Below are 16514 nucleotides of genomic sequence, written 5' to 3' on the forward strand. Positions count from 1 at the left end.
AGCACATAAAAGCATGTTAGGTATTTTCCCTAAATAAGCTAGTGCCTGTGTCTATTCAGGTGTATTACCTAAATTTTATTAGACACACTCCTCACAATCATTGCTTAGCATTCTAAGTTTAAGTCTAGAAATAAATCCATATTCTTAGTTCGCTTAAACTAATGCTCTGATACCAACTGTGACATCCCCATTTTCACGGCCAGAATAGAGAGAGTGTGAGCTAATATTGAGTATCTTGGTGCATCTTTGGAAGAGAAGAGAAGGATTTCAAGCAAGGAGTGAGAGGAGGCTGTTAGATTTGTTGCTATTCATCCAAGAGCTTCTGTAAAAGGTATAAAGTTTATACCTTTCTCATTAGTTTGGGTAGATCTCATATTATTGGAGATGAGGGCTTCTTTTCTATCTAATATTGGGACTTTGAGGGTATTGTGTTCATATGGAGGTTTGGACTTCAGATCTGGACCTTGTGATGTCCTTAGAGTCCATAGGTTCGTGCTTTATTCAGCCTTAATAGAGCTCTTGAGTGAAAAAACCCTTATTAGAGCATGTTCTTGGCATTTCAAGCCCAAAGTGCCATGCATGGACGTAAAGCTTGTGGCTTTACGTGATAAACGAGCCTTTAGAGTTTAGATCTAGAGTTTGGGAAGGTTCTCTGCCTTGAAATCGTCTGAATGAGAAATGAGTCTGAATGGACTCGCCGAGTCGGTTAGGGTTGTCCCGATGAGCTTGATCATGCGGAAGCTCGACGAGTTGGGGGTCAACTCGACGAGCTGAGTTGGACCTTCCAGAGATTTATGAGGAAAACGAGTGGAATCGACGAGTCGCATGGGTGCACTCGGCGAATCGGGTCAGACATGGACTGTTGACTCGAGTTTGACTTATGTGGACTTTAGGGTTTTGGTCTACATGGGTAATGGAGACCATGGAAGGGTAAAATGGTCTTTTACCCATTCCAATAGTTAGAAAGAGAGAGAGAACAACACTTGGTACATTTTGAGTATGAGTGGAGTATTAATTAGAGACAATTATTCTATGTGTTAGGCGGGGGCTAGTTCGAGATTCCGTGTGTGAAGTTGTTGCTTGCTAGCTTACAAGGTGAGTCTTCTCACTATACTTACCATGAGTGGTACCTTTGTGTGATTGAAGTGTTTAGTGTGCTTAACTGTGTATCTTAATATTCTGCATCATGTCTTTGTGATTTATGCTGAGTATTGTTATTATGAGCTTATTGAGTTGGGACCGGAGGGTCCCACTGAGACACATTGACCGGAGGGTCTTATTGAGTTATAGCCTAGAGTGGCTAATGAGTTGTGTGTGGTATTTTGGGGAACTCACTAAGCTTCGTGCTTACCGTGTTACGTGTTATGTGTTTCAGGTACTTCCGAGGATCGCGGGAAGGCCCCGACTTGATTGTGCACACACATTCGTATTGGAGATATGTTTTTGGAGGATCCTGGATTTGTGATAAAAAAAAATTTTAAAAAAATGTGTTAATGTTTGATACTTGAGATTTTTGAGAAATGTGACATGTGTTATTATGTGTTTGAAAATGAAAATCTTGATTTGAAAGTTTACGTCGTTACAATACAATATTGAGTAGCCAAATAAAATACAATAGCCAAATAATAAAAAAGAAATATTTTATATGGAATAAGGGTGGCAAGGATAAACCAAAACCTTGTGATACGTTGGTTAGAAGTTATGTCAAGAGGAAACCAAATTCAAACAAGATAATTATTGGGTGCACAATAAATATTATATTTAAAAATGTTTATGGAACAACTGATTACAAAGTTAAGGAATTCTTTGAATTACACAACCACCCACTCGAAAGTATTGGTGATAGATCTTATATGAAAAAGACAAGAAATATGTCATATTCTGAAAAAGAGTTTGTGCTACACGCATCAACAACTAAAATTGGGCCAACGATGACTCACAAAATTAGAGCAATTTTGAAAGGTGGATATGAATATGTGGGGGCGAAGGTAACAGACTATAAAAACTTGAGGAGATGAGTAATTAAAATCTTATGCTACAAGGATGCTCAGATAATGAAACAAAATGAATGATCGTAGAGATATGTATCTAAATTATTCATTTGTTCCTATGTGGTGAAGATCAGTTGGCTGCTATGTTTTTGGCAGATGAAACAGAAAAGACATTTTGCACAGAGTTTGGAGAAGTTATATCTTTTGATGCAACTTTTAGAACAAACAAGTAAGTTAATATATACACTTTAAAATTTTATTCATTTATGATTAAACTAAAACAATTATACAATTAAATTTAAACATACTGTTAATCAAATATGATTGTACTAAACACATTTTCTTTATATATGTATAAAATGGTATTTGTTCCATTCACAAGATTTGACCACCATAAGATATCAGTTACTGTTGGCGCTGGTTTGCTTAGTAAATAGACAATTGAGTCCAAATAAGTATATAATTAATAATATATGATTATCCATATATGATATATCCATCATTGGAGACGTCCGCTTCAAATCTGCAACTGGATGAAAAAAATAGCACTTCTCTGTTGTAGTTAAAAAGAAAACCCAACCGTACAATCACCACTGTGAATCGGAACCGGATCGCCTTTGTGTTTGGTCATTTGGGATTCCATTTTCATAGATCGTCGATGATCTAGTCAAGAAACAATCAAGATGATTGTCTTTTTTTACTGATGTTGGAGGATGTTACAGGGACACCAACGATCTGGAGGTCCGACGATGGTCAACTTAGGATGATGACGACGGTGTCGGTGATGGTGGTCCAAAGGTTTAGGTATGTAGGGTATGTAAACGAGACGGAGGTGGAGAGAGATACGTAGGGCGGGACCATTTTATTTAACCTTATTTCTAAATTAAGAACAATAAATAAATAATAAAAAACTGAGAAAATATAGGTAAGAGTAATTTAGTCTTTTTCAAATCCAGAAAGGACTAAAATCGTAACAAAATCAAATTATAAGGACGATCCGAATGAAAAATAATCCAAAAAACTAAACATCAATTTCAAATAAAGCATACCGGACATTTTCATTAATTTACTCAAAAATATTAAAGCATACCGGACATTTTCATTAATTTACTCAAAAATAAATCGTTGGCCAAGTTTACGTGCCAAGATCAGGATGAAGTTGGGGGACGGTGATCGCTGACACCACCTCAACTCTTATCCAAAAAACTTAAAAAGGATCATGATTTTCCTGTAACAGATCACAATTTCATAATGTTAATTCGAAGGTTCCAATTCCAGTAAATATTATATATGAGTTGGTTTTAAGGCGAAATCAAATCACAATATCGCCATAACGATAATTCGAGGGTTTCGATTCCAGCCCGCTACCCGTTGATGGTCCTTATTTCTCTCGATTCTTGTGCAATGGTGTCCTATGTTTGCGAAACCCGCGAAGTGGAGTTCAACAGGCGGCAATCCCTCGGTTGAATACTTGAATCAACAGCAAACCCCACTGTATTCAAAACCCTAACTCCATCCACCGTTTCTCTTCCTCCCGTATAAAAAAATTATTTTTTCTTTTTTCTCCCGAGTCTCAATAATTAGCTTTTTATTGATGGCGACAACGATTACAGCGAATGAGAATCTTGTTGAGGCCAAAGATGATGGTGAAATCGATGACAGGGTTATGGATGTCGCGGTTGCTGTTGGTGATCAGGAACGATGTCGTGTTGGTGTTCATGTTGACGGTGTACCTTCGTCTTCGTCTTTGCCTTCCCTTCGTACTCTGCCTATCAATCACGAAAAAGTAGTAGAAACTAATATTATGTCTTCATGTTCGGCGACAACAATTACAAAGAATGAGAATCTTGTTGAGGCCAAGGATAATGGTGAAATCAACGACTTGTTGATGGATGTTGATGTCCCTGTTGATGATCACGGACGATGTCGTGCTGATGTTAATGTTGGCGGTCTACCTTCATCTTTGCCTTCTACTCACACTCTGTCTCGCAATCACGAAAAAGTAGAACTTAATATTATCTCTTCATCTAGTAATGTCGTACGTAGCACGAAGGAACTAGTGGCTGAAGAGAACAAAAACCAGGAACCAAAAGAGGAACGATATGCTTCCATTAATCGTGATCGGGGTGAAGAACAGAATAGGTTTTGTGAATATGAAGCAGAGGGGAAGGAGGGTGTTCAGAAGAACATAGGTAAGAAAAGAGTTCGGGAAGATGACAACAAGAACACTGATACGGCTATTAAATCCCCAGAGAAGAAGAATAAACCACTTTACAAGTTGTGTGTTTCTACAAAAGAAGAAAGGAAGATGACGAGTGGTGTTGTGAAGTCAAGTGATGATGATAACAAGTCCCCAGAAGAAACAGAAGAAGTTATGGTTGATGCTCAAACTATTCTTCCTACTCCTGATGGAGAGGGGAACGCTACCAATGAAGTAACAAACAACAAAGAGGACAATAAAGAGAGTGGGAGATCTAAAAGAAGTACTAGGAACGATGATATTAATTATGCTCAGATTTTTAATTATGATGTTGTTGAAGAGGATGCACGGAAGAAGAAACACCTGCAATCGGTTTCAAAGAAAGAAAAGATGAGTGTAGAGAAACAATACAAGAGAATACAGAAGAAACACCAGCTGTCTGCTTCTAGGAAAGAAAGTACGAGTGAAGGGGAACAAGATAAGAGAAACCAGAAGAAACAACAGTCCAAGAAAGAAAAGATGGATGAAGAGCAACATGATAAGAGAATCCAGAAGAAACAACAGCTTCCTGCTTCTAAGAAAGAAAAGATGGATGAAGAGGAAAAAGATAAGAGAATCCAGAAGAAACAACAGCTTCCTACATCGAAGATAGAAAAGATGGATGAAGAGGAAAAAGATAAGAGAATCCAGAGGAAACAACAGCTTCCTGCTTCTAAGAAAGAAAAGATGGATGAAGAGGAACAAAATAAGAGAATCCAGAGGAAACAACAACTTCCTGCTTCTAAGATAGAAAAGATGGATGAAGAGGAACGTGATAAAAAAATCCAAAGGAAACAACTTCCTGCTTCTAAGATAGAAAAGATGGATGAAGAGGAACTAAATAAGAGAATCCAGAGGAAACAACTTCCTGCTTCTAAGATAGAAAAGATGGATGAAGAGGAACGTGATAAAAAAATCCAGAAGAAACAACAGCTTCCTGCTCGGACGAAACAACCACAGTTGACTCCAAAGAAAGAAAAGATTGGTGAAGAGGAACGAAATAAGAGAAGCCAGAAAGCTTCCAGCTCAAGCAGGAAAGAAGATGACCCAAAGCCAAAGCTGTATGCCAAGAATTGGGGTCTAGATGAAAATGTATATTCTGTGTCCCAGGCTTCTCTACTTTTTATCTAAAGAAGTCTGCTTGTCTGCTCTTGCACATACTTGATCAAATATTATCTTTTTCTTTTCTATCCATTGGTAGGGAAAACGAGTTAAGGTAGTGTCAGACATGTGCCATCAGTGCCAAAGGAATGACAAGGGCCGAGTTGTTCGATGTCAAAAATGTACTACAAAGCGTTACTGTGTGCCTTGCATGACCACATGGTATGAGCTTTTACAACTTTTTCTTCTTTTTTAGCTGAATAACTCAATTGAAGCCTGTTTTGCAAGGTTCAGTCTAGTTTATTACATAATTTTTACCCTTCTCACTTGCCTCATTGTTTTTAACTTACTTTTTGTTGGTGCAATGAGTAGCCAAAATTGACCTTTGTTTGTGATTTAGTTGGTTGAGTTTGTAGCATATGCCTTCCATAGCCTACTAACTTGATGCCTGATAGTAAATTTTTTCCTTTCAAGCTGATGGTTGAAGAATAGCAGTCGATCCTTTTGTCCAAATTTTCATAAGCTCTCACATGATTCTCATGAGGTACTATGATGCTTACTGGTCATATACCCTGTTGCATATGATCAGTTGGTTATTCATATGTAGACTCTGTCATTGCCTCATTGGTGCACGTGTGCTTGGAACCATCTATATTGCCTTAAAAGTTTGGTGCTATTTCTTGGAATTTGCTGTTCTTTTACAATCTTTTCTTCTTATGCTCTTTGTTTACTCTGTTCTGTAGGTACCCTAACATGACAGAGAAGATGTTTGCTGAGTGTTGTCCTGTTTGCTGTGACAATTGCAACTGTAAACGTTGTTTGCGTGATGTGCACCCTAAAGTTAGTTCCTGCAGCTTATCTTTTGTTATGGAACTTATTTCTGTTCTTTCTCTTACGCAAAAAAGAAATACTGTACTGAATCCATTTGATGGTTTTTAGGTCAAAGAGAAGATTGATTTTAAACCTAATGAGGTTCAGAGAGTTCGGTATTCTGTTTATATCCTACATGTGCTTTTTCCATTCTTGAAGCGTCTCAATAAGGAGTTCATGAAGGAGAGAGCAATGGAGTCTAAGATTCAAGGTGTGTTTTTTTTATAATTTATCTCAGTGTTCCTATTGTGTTTTGAAGATACAACTCCAAGCTCACATTGTAGCTAATTAAAATCAGTACTGCCTCATATATGATTCATGAATAATGATGATGACTTTTATGTATCTATAAAAAGAGGTATGGATATATTGATTTCATCCCTTAGACACTAGGAAATGCAAGAAAATCATTTTTCTGCTTAACTTCTTAGTCTGAACTCTTGTTGTTGATCATGATAACTTGATTTTTTTTTTCGATGATCTTATAATGGATGACAAACTTTAATCTTGTTGCTAGTTGCTCGTGTCGCATAACTGCATGCGAACAAAGAATCATCCACTGTTCTTTATATATTTTTTTTCTGTTTGGCTTGGTGCATATATGTTTTGTGAAGGATGTTGCATCTTTACAGCTAGTTCTTGGTTTCTTTTCGAAATGGAACATGCTTTCTTGTTGATTCTTCTTAGTCAACTGTTTGTTCTTGGTTTGATGGTGTGTTGGTGTGAGTTTGTACACTCAAATGGTGGTTTGAATGGATAATTGTCAATCAGCCATATTTATTGTAGGTTTCCATAAATTTATCTTCCTGGGCAGGGTGTTCTTTGTCAGAGGTACATTTGAAGAAGGCAAAGTGCAGTCCAGATGAGCGCATGTACTGGTATGTCATTTCAATGATTGCACAAACGTTTTAAGGATTTGGATTTATAATGATTTCCTATTTTGGCTGTCCCATGATGTATGCAGTGACTGCTGTAAAACATCAATTTTTGACTTGCATAGAAGCTGCCCTTCTTGTCAATATGACCTCTGCCTTCAATGTTGCTGGGAATTGCGAGATGGCAATCTTCAAGGAAACAAGGAAAAAGTTATCATTGAATTTAAAGATCCAGGTTATGATTACTTGCATGGGGGGAAGGATATGTATGACAAGCGTAAGCAAAACAGGGAAACAAGGAACGCAGCCCGTTTTGTTGAGAAGGCTGCACCAAAGGAAAAGCAAAGTGATGAATGGAAGTCTATGGATGATGGCAGAATTCCTTGTCCTCCAGAAACTATGGGTGGTTGTGGTCATGGGATTTTAGAGTTGATGCACATAAAGCCACTTAACACCGTTTCAAATTTGTTGGAGAAAGCACAAAGGCTCTTAAAGATGCACAGGCTGAAGGGAGATATGCGTGAGATGCCTGAGGAATGGTGCACATGTTCAGATTTCAAGAACAAAAGCGATGGTCAGTTACGAAAAGCTGCTTCCCGTGAAAATTCCAATGACAACTACTTGTATTGTCCACGTGCAATAGACATAAAATCTGGAGATTTGAAGCATTTCCAGTGGCATTGGTCAAAAGGGGAGCCAGTAATAGTGAGTAATGTTCTTGAAACTACACTTGGGTTGAGCTGGGAACCCATGGTTATGTGGCGTGCTTTTCGCCAGATGACAAATACCAAACATGATAAGCTCTTGGATGTGTCTGCTCTCAATTGTTTGGATTGGTGTGAGGTATGTTTAAGTATTTCTTTTTGGGCTAAATGCAAGAAGTAGCTACATACTTTCATAGTTTCATTAATCTGTTTATTATGCATCATATATTTATATTTTCTATTACAGCATTGTACTTACAGTTTTTCGTTTTAAGCCATTGTAGTTGGAAAGTTTACCCAGTTATGACTTCGTACTTTCAATCTTTTCTTACTAGAACATTCTACAGTAAAAAGTAAAACTCTATGCAGTTATAGCAGTGAAAGTTGCTTGAATTTGGATGATATGGCTATAATTGTGTAGATTTTTCAAACTACAATGCTGTAATAGGAAGAAAAAATAGGATGGTTTAATAAACAAATCAATGAAACGATGTTGCTAATTTTTGCATCTAACCATGTTTTCTATCTTACATTGGTTTTTATATTATTAGAATGTGTACGGTTCATACAAGCTTGGGAATATCTCTCAATATTTTTAACATTTTTCTTTCAACACTTTTAACAAAGTTTAATCGATTTTGTATGTTATTTTATAAATCGTCTGCCTTCCAAGTCAATGGTATTTTGGGGTAAATACAGTATGCCCAAATGCCTAACCAATTTTTCTCATGACATGCAGGTTGATATAAATGTTCATCACTTTTTTATTTCGTATACGGAAGGTCAATTCGATTCTGAAGGGTGGCCACAGATCCTAAAGTTGAAAGACTGGCCTCCATCAAGTTTATTTGAAGAACGGTTGCCACGTCATGGTGTTGAATTTATCACTTCTTTACCCTTTAAAGAGTACACACATCCACGTGATGGATACCTTAATCTTGCAGTGAAGTTGCCTAAAGAATCTTGTAAGCCAGACATGGGTCCTAAAACATATATAGCTTATGGTGTTTCTCAAGAATTGGGACGTGGAGACTCTGTTACTAAACTTCACTGTGACATGTCTGATGCAGTATGCTTTCTCTATTTGGCTATGCCAAATTCTTTTGCTTGAAATTTCCCGTTCTGATTTTAGGCAGTTACAAGATCATTAGTGTTGGATTTGGTTTATTAGGTGTCATCTTTTTTCTTTCGGTTATTGAAGTTGGCATTTGAGTTTGTTTGAGAGGAAAGTGGTTTGCTATTCTTTTCAATCTATTTTGCAGGTGAATGTGTTGACTCATACTGCAACTGTGACCCCCAACTCTGAACATCGTAATTCGATAGAACGTCTGAAAAGGCAGCACAAAGCTCAAGATGAGAGGGAACTTTTTGGATTGGTAGGGAAGACACAGCCTGATGTTGATAACTTGGAAGATGTTACATCTCGAAAAGGGATGCTAGGCAACGATTGTCTTGAATCTAAAGTTGAAAGAAAATTGTGTGATGACAATGTTGGAGAAACAAGCGACCATGTTTACACTAGACGCAAGTTTAAAAGTGTGAATGGAACAGGTCCTTGTTATGTAACAACTAATTGTGATCAATCAGATGAGTCTGACAGTGATAGAAAAGTTAGGAGGAGAAAGGCTTCCACTAAAAAAGTTGATGGACAAAATGGAAATAAAGGATCTAAAAGGAAGGGCAGGAAACAAGTGATATCTTCTGATAGTGAAGAAGGTGATAACCAGTGTGATAGTTGTGTGGATGGATTTGATTTGGGAGATGGAGGTGCTCTGTGGGACATATTTAGGAGAGAAGATTCGCCTAAACTGGAGAAATATCTCAAAAAACATTTCAAAGAGTTTAGACATATCTTTTGTCGACCAGTGGAGCAGGTAGTCCTTACTTTTAGTTGAAATTCATTCATGTGTAGCATTACATTCCTTTTTCCTAAATAGTAATTTCTCAAACTGTTGTATTGTATCTTTTTGGTCCAGGTTATCCACCCAATTCATGATCAAACATTTTACTTAACCATGGACCATAAAAGGAAGCTCAAAGAAGAATTTGGTTAGTGTATATTTGCAAGGCTCTATATCAACTTTTACTGATATTAAATTTTATGATTGTGCTCATTCTTTTGGTTGTCATCAGGAATTGAGCCATGGACTTTTGTCCAAAAGCTGGGAGATGCTGTCTTTATACCTGCTGGTTGTGCCCATCAAGTTAGAAATTTGAAGGTTAGTAACTTACTACTAGTTTCTAGATTCTTTCACTGCATTAAATTGCTTTATCTGAAGTTGGCGACTCGTTAAAGGTAATTTTTATGCAAAATTTATTTTGTATATTTTAACTTGGGAATGCATCTGCTTAAAAATCATCTCATAAGTTGTAGGGGTGTTCAGTCAGACTGTTTAATTTTTCCAAATGCTTTTTAGGACACCTGTACATAGGAGTAACCTTATCAACTCCAAGACTTGCCTGTGGTAACTTGAGTATGGTAGATATAAGACATTTAGATCAATTGTGCTTGTTGGGAACTTGGGGTTATTCAAGATCCTAAGGGGTTGTCTTCTTGCCTTATCCATATAGATTAGTAAATTTTTACTTGGCAATCATTGTTAGATGATTGATTCAAAAGTCAGTTAGCTACTTTGTTTCCAGTTTTCCAGTTTAATGGTTGTTGGTGGGTCTTGAGGCTTTAGTTAGTGGTCAATAAGTGATAAGAGTTAATTTGTTCTGATTAACAAGCTTGTGGTTACTTAGTTATTGGAGTAAGCCTTCATTTTGAAACATTTCAGGAAGCAAGTCAAGAGCTAGTTTTGCCTTGTAGGAAACCCGAATTTACAACGTCAAATCCAGTAGTATCCTAGATCTAGTCCATCTCACCTTTTGAACTTCTAGATTTTGTTTATTATGTAAATTATAAGAAGATAAGTTACTCAAAAGTTTATCTAGTTGACTATTTGGTCTAGATTTGTTTTTTCTTCCTAGAATAAAATAGCTCCATTGTAATCCTGATCATCAGCCCTTTTCATAAATTCTTCATGGTACCATAGATTCTCTATTCTTCAAAGTCATCCTAAGATTAATGACTAAGTATGTCAGATCATCCTTTGTTAGTGAAGAGCAACACACATAATATCCTTGGCTTCTTGCTTTTGAATTCAATCATTGAACATCAAACAAACATCGAAGGCTCGGCTTTAGGTGCAACAAGGCAGCCTGTTTGACTATATTGTGGAGTCCGAAACATCCATTGGAACTTCTGCAACATTTCATCAACCATCAGGTAATTGTCTTTGGAAACTACATGGTAAAGCCTAAACTTGACAATTGTTGAGGTGAACTCATAAAGACAAGCTATTTAATAGGAACAAATGGGGGCTTTGCAAGAATGGTTCAAACAACAATCTAAAGGGAGATTGTTGTTGATGGGATGCTATCCGAATTAGTTCGTTTATCATCTCAAAGCAAGTTACCCTCAACTTTGTTCATTATGCTGCTAGCCTCACCTCTAACTTAGGGGCTGTTTGGTAACCTCTGAATGAAACCATCCGGTGCGTTTGCGTTTGCGTTTGGTTCAATTAGAAGCCAGACTTGAATCAAAAACCTTTGAAGTCGGTATTCGTTGTGTTTGTGTTTTGTTCAATCGTTGAACGAATCAGAACGGCCTTTGAACGGTTAAGCAATCTTACCTTATCTTAAATATTAAGAGGTTGGAACCATTCAGTTCAGCATTCGACGCGATTTACCAAACAACCCCTTAGTGTCCATCATCACGCCTTAGAATGATTCAATTGTATCACTAAATCGCGTCCTACTTTGTATAAATTTCAGGACTTGCACTTGGGAAGGGTGATTGGCAATGCTAAAGTGTGGAAATTTCTTGTGTTCGGAGATAGAATTTATGAAAAAGCACCAAGGGACTCAATTAGTGCAATTGGCACTTCCAACCAAAATAAAGATGAGATTCGTCTTTGGCAACTCGATTAGTGCAATTTGCAACTTCATGCCCCATTTAACCATACAAAAAAATCCCATCCATTCTACATGATTCATAGCGATGTGGGTCCATCTAGTATAAAAACCATTTCATGGTTTAGTTGGTTTGTTACCTTGATTAAAAAAATCCCATTTGTTCTCAAAGTGATTTTCCAGCCGTCCGTTCTATTAAGTTTTTTTAACCATTTTACTCTCAAAATCAGTTTTTGGCTTCTAAACAAGAAATAAAGTACACTTATATCTTTCAAATGGCATCGACCTCATTCATGTTCATTGGATTTTCAATGATTTTATATGATTTTTACAAAACAACATATTACACAATTTTATGTGAAATCCTAAATCCGGTCTGGTTTTTTCAGTGGAATCAGGATACCCAAAATCTTAGAACCGAGAATCATCTTATTTACTAAAAATCCAAAGGTCCATATGCTCATGCCTAATTAGCACATTGCTTCTGACTTCCATGCTTAATATAACCTAGATAATGAGGGTGTTTGGGATTTCATCTGAAGACAACTTATTGACTTATTGACTTTTCGAAAAGTTAATAAGTCAAAAAATGTTTGGCAAAAAGAAAAGGACTTATAGTAACATCTCTTTACCCACCACAAAAACTAATCTAAACACTTTTTTTTAAACTTCTTTTCCTACCACCGTAAGTCATTTTGTCTAAAAGTCATTTTGAGGATCAAACTGAAATCCCAAACACCCTCAAAGAATGAATTACCGAAAACTAAATTCACGGAAGTTGTAGATAATTGTGTCCTCGTTTTTGATCATTTTGAATTACCTTAATCGGAGCTGTTGTGGGGAGTCGGATATGATTAAAATACTCTAGCATGGTCATCTGTCTAACATCATCTATGTTTCTTTGTTTGTATGGGTTGCTTTTGGAATTTCATCAATTTTTGTCTAACTTGTAATGGTCGATGATTGATCAAAGTACATTGCTCTTAGCATGCAGTGTGGTGCGGTTTGAACTGTGGTTTTGCCGTTGAAAACCGCAAACTCCACCATATAGTGTAGTTTAAGAAAATTACAAAACAAGCTAATTGCTACTTATGATGTAATACATCTACTTCTCCATCAAGGTCATCATCCACTTCGAATTCTTCCTCATCTCTAAGCTTTTTATCATCGTTTATATGATGCTCCCTTGTGCTACTAGTAATTGTCCAATTCTTGATTACATCCTATTTCTTCTTTCACATCTGACTAGAGGAGACCATCACTTGCATGCTCGGTTTTACGATTTCTACATATTAAAGAGAGGATTGACGTTGACATGGTATTATATATAGATAAGGGAAAAACCAAATGGTCCAAAGTCGAAAATTTCATTTGAAAAAATAATAATGATAGCACCAAAATAATGCTACAAACATTTGGATGGAGAAGCAAGTGGATAATCATTAATGGTGATCAAACTAGAGGAGGAAGTACTTTTGATGTTGAACGTAGTATTTTGACTAGTCCTAACGAAGAGGAAACTAATAATGTCGATATAGACTTACGAATAATAAGTGAAGAAGCATAAATATACAACATTGAGTATAGACTTATGAATAATAAGTGAAGATGCATGAACATACAACATTGAGGATTGAATGTCACATATTTTGATGACCGAAAGTTATCTTTATAGTTTGCAATTGTAAGTTAATAATTTATTGTTGGGCTATATAAAAATGTTTATAAGCATGATTAAATAAATTCATTTTGATCCATGTCAATAAAAAAAGATTGAAGAATATTTTTGGAAAAATTAGACTGTTTACCGAAACTGTTCTAGATGCATCTCTAGATACAACCATCATGATAGTCCTACGAGCTCGACGGAGACTAGCTGAATTACCTTAGATGTAAAGGTGTTGGTTTTGGCAAACTCTAAGGGAGGAGGGAGTCATTCCCTTCCAACCCACTCAACCTACTTCCATATTAGTTTTTTTCTCTCTTTTTTCTTCATCTTTCTCAACCCACGACACATGAAAATCCTATCTTTTTCAACTCACTCAATTAAAAAAAATATCCAAAACAACTGAGGTACAAGTCTTAAAACACATGGTACAAGAGAAAATGAGAGAGAGAAAGTAGAGAGAGATGATGAAACGGGTTAGTGAAACCAATTAAACAACCTACCACTCTCAACTCTCCCAACCCACTGAAGAGGGAGTGGTATCTTGGAGATACCTACGGTAGCTCTATTGCTAATTAAGACTTGTATCTTAGTTTTTTTTGTATTTTTTTAATTGAGTCAGTTGAAAAATATAGGGTTTTCATGTGTTTTGGGTTGGAAAAGATGAAAAAAAAAAACTGATGTGGTAGTGGGTTGGGAGGGAATGACTCCCTCCTCCCTAATATGATTGACGCAGAGAGACAAGGTTTAAGACACCATCACTTAATATTCTAATACAATGAGATTGAAAATGAATCAACATATCCCATGATCCCATAGCAATGGGGTAAGGGGAGATAGATGTAGGAAGTCATGCCTCCACATGAGGTAGAATTGCTGCTTTCACATAAAGACTTCTCACATAAGAGAAACACAAACCTGCCATGGTACAAACACACACTAAGAGTAAGACGATGCAAGCACTAAACATTGGTATGAAACTAAAGCTAATGCAAGTAATGGAGCTTAAAACGGATATAAATAACATGACGAGAAAAATGAAAAGATGAGAAAGAAGTAGCAAGTAAATACTAAACTATGCCCTGTAAGAATAAGAAAGAAGAAAGACCAAGGCCGGTTTACCTCCACGAGCACTTCTACATATTTTAATACAAGAACCAATCTCATTTTCACCATAAACCAATTTATTTTTTATATTTTTTGATACTAGATTTTTGTGCTGAAGTTACGGGTAAAGGTCAAACAACTATCTGAGTCCTCATTGAACCTAGAGCTTGAAAAAAGCGACCCCACATGAGCCCACACCAAATATGGGTTGTGCCGGGGCTTTCAAACTGTTTAAGTTAAATAGGTCAACTTGCCTAAACGGTTTAATTAAATGGGCGGGCTGAGTTAGGGTTGTTTATTGCAACCTGATTTCAATCCATCAACCTAGATTTTAAAAGTTTGAATAAAGAAGGAACACCTTTTTTTGTAATTTTGGTTGTCTTTTTTTTTAAACATTGATCAATTATTACGGTTGTTATTTAACTTTGTGTAAGCTTTTCCTTCTTTATTCAAACTTCTAAAATCTAAGTGGGTCAAATTGTGTATGTTGGATTAAAATATAAAAAATGTTGACCTAGTTGGGTTGGGCTGGAAAATCCAAACCCATTTAATTAAACAGATTGGGATTGGGTTAGATTTTCAACTGCTTTAAATGATGCCAAGGTACCAAAGGAAAAGAGATCTACATCTCCTAGTTGCCAACATTGCCATGTACTTGTTGTCATGGTGTTTGTAAATTTTTGCCTCTTATTGGCACTTATGTATATCCATCATAGCAATGTAATTTCATCTATTTATTCATTATAGCATGTTACTCTCATTTTTCTCCATCACAAAATATTACTTATTATGTTTTTCTTAGTAAGGCATTATAATTTGAAAAAACTACCCAATTATAGTGTTGTTTTTTTGCGGGACTTGCTATAGTCTTTGATTGCTATTGGTATATTGAACTTGCTTCTAAATTTATGTGTTATAATAAGTGAATATGTTTTCTTTTTGTGCAGTCATGTATAAAAGTTGCACTGGACTTTGTTTCTCCTGAAAATGTTGGTGAATGCATTCAATTGACAGAAGATTTCCGTGTTCTTCCCCAAAATCATAGGGCTAAAGAAGATAAGTTAGAGGTAAACAATCTCTTCTTTAATTATATCTTTTGCAAATATTAGATCTTCATCAACCATCAGTATGCAAATCTTTTTTGTGTTTAGGCATTATATTTTATAAAATATACCTAATGCTGTAATATGTAAAAAAGAAAGTATGATGTCATAATAAACAAAACAATGAAAGTATATTTTGCTATTTGTTGAACTAAACCTATTTTATAAACAACATAAAAGTCAACTAGGTTTATAGTATCGTATCATTTTCAATTGAGTTGTTATAAATTATTAAAATTGTGCAATTGGTTGATACTCTTGCTGATTAATTAATTAATTAATTAATTACAGGTGAAGAAAATGGCACTTCATGCAGTGGAGGCAGCTGTGAAGGACTTGGAATATCTTGTTCCCAATAAAAGGTAAAAGGTAAAACCACCCCATATACATACCCTAACACAAAAAATACCTATTCTGTAATTTATAGTTTTATTATCAGAGATTTTGTAGTGAAATGAGGCTCATTTTTGAGAGAGAGAGAGAGATGGGTGGATGTTTGAAAATTTATGTTGCATTGTACATATGGATTTTGTTTTGTAAAGATGGATGGATTTTTGCTAAGTATATAGTTTAATGGTGCTCTTTTAGTGACCCAATGGTCAAATTGGTAATTTACCATGAAGATTATGCTTCTTCTCTCTTACTAACTACTAACTACTAAGCGTGTTTTACTTCAGTTTTGAACTAAGCATGTTGGAAGTGGTCAATCTGAGGAAGCTTTTTTCCTGTTCCCTGTTTCAAAAGTTCAAGTGTGGCTTTTTTGAGAAAAAAAAAAAAAATCAAAAAGCATGATGTAATAAGTGTTAGAATTCCATTTATAATTTTTCATCTCATAGATTTTATAGCCATGGAAATCATTCATACTTGATCTGGACATATCATTGCGCATTTGGGGCATATT

General features: G+C 36.0%; 1 protein-coding gene across 2 annotated transcripts; it reads left to right on the plus strand.

Annotated features, from left to right (window-relative positions):
* The first annotated feature begins 3126 nt into the window (after positions 1–3126).
* Positions 3127–16204, plus strand: LOC145114991 (lysine-specific demethylase JMJ27-like). Of its 2 annotated transcripts, XM_079051122.1 has the most exons (12): positions 3127–5322; positions 5432–5553; positions 6075–6171; positions 6271–6412; positions 7016–7079; positions 7166–7919; positions 8520–8849; positions 9043–9654; positions 9757–9829; positions 9914–9999; positions 15458–15577; positions 15905–16204. In XM_079051122.1, the coding sequence occupies exons 1-12, from the start codon at positions 3586–3588 to the stop codon at positions 15977–15979; spliced, it is 4212 nt and encodes a 1403-aa protein (XP_078907248.1). In that variant the 5' UTR covers positions 3127–3585; the 3' UTR covers positions 15980–16204. The 2 variants fall into 2 exon arrangements, with proteins under 2 accessions (XP_078907248.1, XP_078907249.1); XM_079051123.1 differs by lacking the exons at positions 15458–15577; positions 15905–16204 and adding an exon at positions 11600–12869.
* The last annotated feature ends 310 nt before the right edge of the window (positions 16205–16514 follow it).

The sequence above is a fragment of the Lactuca virosa genome, chromosome 5 (genome assembly GCF_052849685.1).
Source record: "Lactuca virosa cultivar CGN04683 chromosome 5, Lactuca_virosa_CGN04683_v6, whole genome shotgun sequence".
In the NCBI taxonomy this organism is placed as follows: Eukaryota; Viridiplantae; Streptophyta; class Magnoliopsida; order Asterales; family Asteraceae; genus Lactuca; species Lactuca virosa.